At 46.4% G+C, this 4,969-nt stretch overlaps 1 protein-coding gene across 1 annotated transcript; it reads left to right on the forward strand.

The window, feature by feature from the left end:
- The first annotated feature begins 1,761 nt into the window (after positions 1 to 1,761).
- Positions 1,762 to 4,723, forward strand: LOC147623414 (cationic amino acid transporter 6, chloroplastic-like). Its single transcript, XM_086821557.1, has 5 exons — positions 1,762 to 2,464; positions 2,731 to 2,950; positions 3,045 to 3,393; positions 3,631 to 3,862; positions 4,047 to 4,723. The coding sequence occupies exons 1-5, from the start codon at positions 2,137 to 2,139 to the stop codon at positions 4,604 to 4,606; spliced, it is 1,689 nt and encodes a 562-aa protein (XP_086677683.1). The 5' UTR covers positions 1,762 to 2,136; the 3' UTR covers positions 4,607 to 4,723.
- The last annotated feature ends 246 nt before the right edge of the window (positions 4,724 to 4,969 follow it).

A 4,969-nucleotide genomic window follows, 5' to 3' on the forward strand; every position in this document is an offset into this window, starting at 1 on the left:
ATAAAATTCGTGCGTCTTGAAAAGCTCTAATCACTTCGAAATTCCAATCAGAATGAAGTTTGAACGTGACGTTTGACGCGGTCGAAAGGGTGACCGGTGGAGTAGCGTAGCTTGCCAGGCCACAAGCGAAACGCACCTTCACAGAGTTCGTACGTTGGTGCATGTGCTGGGAGCGGAATGGCATCGTCTTGAGGCTTGCACTCGTTCCTACGGCGAGAGGGCTACTAATACTAGCTGGCAGAGGGCATGTTCACACGCTCTCTTTGGTCTATCGCATGGCCGTCCAGTTCGCCCTCTGTCACCTGCTTGGCAACTTAGGAAGCATGCATGCGAACCGCTCCAAAGAAACCTTTTAGCACCGAGCTGCGCATATCATTTTTTGTTTTGCCGTTTTGCTTCATGAACGGTTGCGATGATTTTCGTGGTCACTGGTCAGTGGTACTATACTGCATCCTCATTTACCAACAATGTCTGACCCCAACACGCCTCGAGTCTCGACGCTTGTATTATCTGAGCCTTTCAACTTTCCACGTGCTGACAAAAGAACTTGTAGAGTATTCACAGTAGTGCCAGCCTGGAGTCCTGGACAAAAAGGCTGCCCATTGTGCCCAACGCCCAGCGCCTATTTTCAAATGCCCACTGGTGACTGCCGCCTACCCAGCTCCTAGCTTTTGTCCGTCTTCGCTTTGCGTAGAGCCTAGACGGTAGAAATTACAACCGTAGAACCATCCTTTGAACCATAGACAGTACATAGTACGCCTAAGGCTACTAGCTGGAAGTCTTGACTCTTGACTGGTCTTTTTAGTTTCAAATATCTTTTTTCAAGTAGCTATTCAGTATACTAGCCACGGGACTAAATGACACATTATGAATTAGGAGGGATCTAAGGCTGAAAAGAGGCATCGCGATCTTGGCTAATCTAGACTGTCAGATTTGCGTCGAGCAAATGAACAAGGGGTAAACTCAAGGTGAACTAAGGGATATACCATGAGGATTTTTGGGACTTAGAAAATTTTGGAGGGGTTGAGCTCAATGCAAAAGAGGATTTGAAATTGGAACCATTCGTCCAAGGATTCAACATCTAACCACTATGCTATACTTTCCAACAAGTTCTAGAGAGTGTTTTTAAATTTAAATCTTGATATTTTGGTCCCTAGTTCACTTTCTTACCGGAAAATATTTTCCTAGTTCACTTTCTTGCTGGAAAAGGTCTCCCTTGTTCACCTCTCGTGAGTTCACCCCTAATTTACCTCTGAGTTTACCCGCAGTTCAGTAGTAGCTCACTTGAAAATCTAACGGTGTTGATCAAATCTCGATCGCGACGCCTCTTTCCAACCATAGATCCCTCTTGATTCATGATGTGTTACTTAGTCATGTGAAAGTAAATTAGTGTTCACGAAAAACAAAGGTTTAGTGTTAAGTGAATGATAAATTTTGAAATAACTTTCAAATTTTAAAATAACAATTTATAAAATTTACAAATTTTAAAAGATTTTAACTATAATTTTACTTAAAATTTAATTTTTTTAATAAAAATTTGAGATTGAAGGTTTTTTAAATTATTGAAAAAATTGTTTTGTCACGGGCCATTTGGCTGCGAATCTTTAAATGCTAATCTGGAAAATATATCGATGGAAAACCACAGGCTAAGTGGGTGCTAATCTTTAAAATATAGCATTAAGTATGGCCACGAGTCACGAGTATGTGAGTATTATTAATGATGTAGCCGCCACATACAATAACTCCGCTACCTGTTCTGAAATTTGGCGCGGCGGCTGCTTATTTAACGTCGAACGATCATTCAGTGCTTTGAGTCACGCCACCGTTTATTGAAGGCAATTCACTTGGCGTTGGGCGGTTCGTAGTGGCACTGAGCTTCTTCTTCAGGCTTTACCTGATTACACATCCTTCCCTCTCTCCCGCGTCTTCTGTCTCTTCCTCTGCAACAACACGGGTATCCTCAAAAGTCTCCCCATCTTCCCCCAGCTCACTCGCTGGCACTATGAGTCGCTGTCCCTGGTGGCGGGCAAAGCCAGCAATGGGTGGGCGGAGCAGCCTGCCTACCCGGCCGAACGTGGTGTCGCTTACTCATCAGAGAGCTCCTTCTGCAGCTTGCCTTCGTACCTGGCGGCCTTGATGCACACTCCGCAGAGGCTATACCAACGGGTTACCACAGTTTGGACAGCCGAGCATGAGCTTACCGACCTGCAGTCACGTTCAGGCGCTTGTATGCAGAGGAGGCTGGGATGTCTAGATCTGGTGGGTCTCGGAGTTGGCGGAAGGTTAGGGGCTGGCGTCTTTGTGACTGCTGGACTCGCGGCCAGTCGCCATGCCGGACCAGCAGTCATCCTCTCCTTCTTGGCGGCAGGTTTCTCCGCTTTGCTCTCGGCCTTGTGCTACACAGAGTTCGCCGTAGAGCTTCCAGCAGCAGGGGGCGCCTTCAGCTATCTCCGCATCTCCTTGGGTGAGCTTCTTTCCTCAACATTCTTTCGCCTCTCGCAAAAAGCGTCTTACCCAAAACCCAGTACTGTGGAGCTCTCCCTTAGCATTGAGAGGTCTTGTGAGCACGGTGGGATAGTCGCATGCCAGTCTAATTGAACAAAGAGAGCAAGTGACCGAGCGGAATGTCATTTGCTTCGCTTGTAATGTCCGAGTTCCATGTTTACACGATTTTTCCGCCGGAAAGTCTAGTGTCCGGGGAAAGGGCTAACATCCTGTGTATGTTGGCAGGGGAGTTCGCGGCCTACATTACTGGAGCCAACCTGCTTCTGGAGTATGTCATCTCAAATGCTGCAGTGGCTCGCACTTTCACGTCCTATCTCGCCACGGTATTCCGCCACGACGCAGAAAGCTGGCTCATAAAAGTTTCCGGTTTCTTGGAGGGCTACTACGTGCTAGATTTCCCGGCGGCTGGCCTTGTTTTACTTCTCACATTATGCATCTGCTGCAGGTAAAAGCACCTCTACATTTTTATCGAGTTATTCTAATCGTACTATCGTGTGTAGTTTAGTAACTAATTGCCGCATTGGTTCATCTGCAATCAGCACTAAGCGCAGCTCTGGCCTTAACCTAACGATAACACTCCTCCACCTCGCCTTGATTCTCTTCATAGTGGCTGCTGGGTTTGCGAACGGAAAAGTTGGCAATTTAATCAAACCTAGCAAACCCAGTTCCGAAGCAGGATTTATCCCTTTTGGAGTTAACGGCATTTTTGATGGAGCAGCTGTCGTCTATTTTAGTTTCATCGGCTACGATGCGGTGTCGACGATGGCGGAGGAAGTGAAGCATCCTTCTCGAAACATGCCTATTGGGATAGTTGGGTCGGTGGTGCTTATGATGCTTCTATATTGTTCCATGGCAGCAGCCTTAACTATGCTTCTTCCATACGACGAGGTGAGGCATTTTTGGCTGTAATTTTCTTTTCAATGGTAGCATTAGCCAACAAACGAACAAATCAGCGAAAGTGTACTGTTTCCACTAAACGTGCAATTATATGAGAAGTTATATTTGAGCTCAAAAACTGCAAATTTCCAAGGAAGACATGCAGAATTTTTGAGGTCTTAAGATATATCGTAACACTCACATATATACATACAAATACAGTTTTTGTATTTACCTTTGTGTCAACAGATAGATGTTAAAGCGCCGTTCTCATCCGCTTTTAAGACAGTGGTCGGGTGGAGCTGGGCGTCAAATGTAGTTGGTGTTGGAGCATGCCTTGGAATCGTGACTTCTCTTCTAGTGGCAATGTTAGGTCAAGCACGCTACCTCTGCGTTATAGGCCGTTCTCATCTGATCCCGTCGTGGTTTGCCAAGGTTGAAGGTGCTTCGGGGACACCAGTTCGATCCTCTGTAATTCTAGGTGAGAGATTATCATTATTTTGAGCAACGATCTTCCTCTTCATTGTCGTTAGTCGAGCGGTAGGTTGTCGGAACGGTAAAAGGTCCGATCACCGCCAGAACGACGTTTTCCTAACATCTGCGTTCCTGCGTTTTCCTAACATCTGCGTTCCTGCGTTTTCCTAACATCTGCGTTCCTGCAACAGGACTGCTAACGGCCGTTTTTGCGCTCCTGGTCGACTCCTCCGTCCTCATGGATCTCATCTCCATCGGAACCCTCTTCGTATTCTACATGGTTGCAAACGCCCTAATATTCCGGAGGCACGTGACTGGAGGCGTTACAAACCCTCTCCCCACCGCAGCCTTTCTCGTGAGCGTAACTGTCCTTTCAGTGGGCTTCGTTGCCTTCTGGCGAATGGGAGGCGGCCACGCGTACAGAACCGTAGGCCTGGCTCTGTGCGGTGGGGGCTTGCTCGTGTCCACGTCAGGATTTCGGGCGTTTGTGCCTATTGTAAACAGGCCGAAGATGAGCTGGCAAGCCCCTTTCATGCCCTGGCTAGCCGTGCTGTCCGTATTTCTGAATGTATTTTTGGCTGGATCCCTGAAGATGCAGGCCTACGGCAGGTTTGGGGCCTGGTCTCTGCTAGCCTTACTTTTCTATGTGGGCTATGGAGTGCACTCCGCCCACGATGCTGAAGAAGAGTCTCTGCGTCAACCATCTATCAAAGATACTTCAATTCTGGCATATCCGGCGGAACAATTTTGAACCCTCTATGCTGCCGCTCTCTACATGTATCATGTATGTAAAAGGCTGCTTAAGCTACGGTAACCTTCAATATATCACACACAATGCAAACCAGGATTTTTTTTTTTTGGGTGTAAAGATTGGAATTGTATTATAAAATGGAAAAAGTACATAAATCTTTTTAACCGAAGAAGCTTAATTTCAATAACTACATTCTCAGAAACTAGAAGGCTCCATTCTTTATCTTAGACGGAAAATTGTAAACCTTGGGGGGAAGCGCGCGATGCAATGAAGCTCAGTGAGGTCGAAAAAGAGATGAGAAAGAGCTAGAAGATAAGAGCTTCTAGACGTTGAGAAGAAGAATGAAAATGGTATGGGCGCCAA

Source organism: Cibotium barometz, chromosome 27 (assembly GCF_041138505.1).
Source record: "Cibotium barometz isolate CiBa-2024 chromosome 27, ASM4113850v1, whole genome shotgun sequence".
Taxonomy (NCBI): Eukaryota; Viridiplantae; Streptophyta; class Polypodiopsida; order Cyatheales; family Cibotiaceae; genus Cibotium; species Cibotium barometz.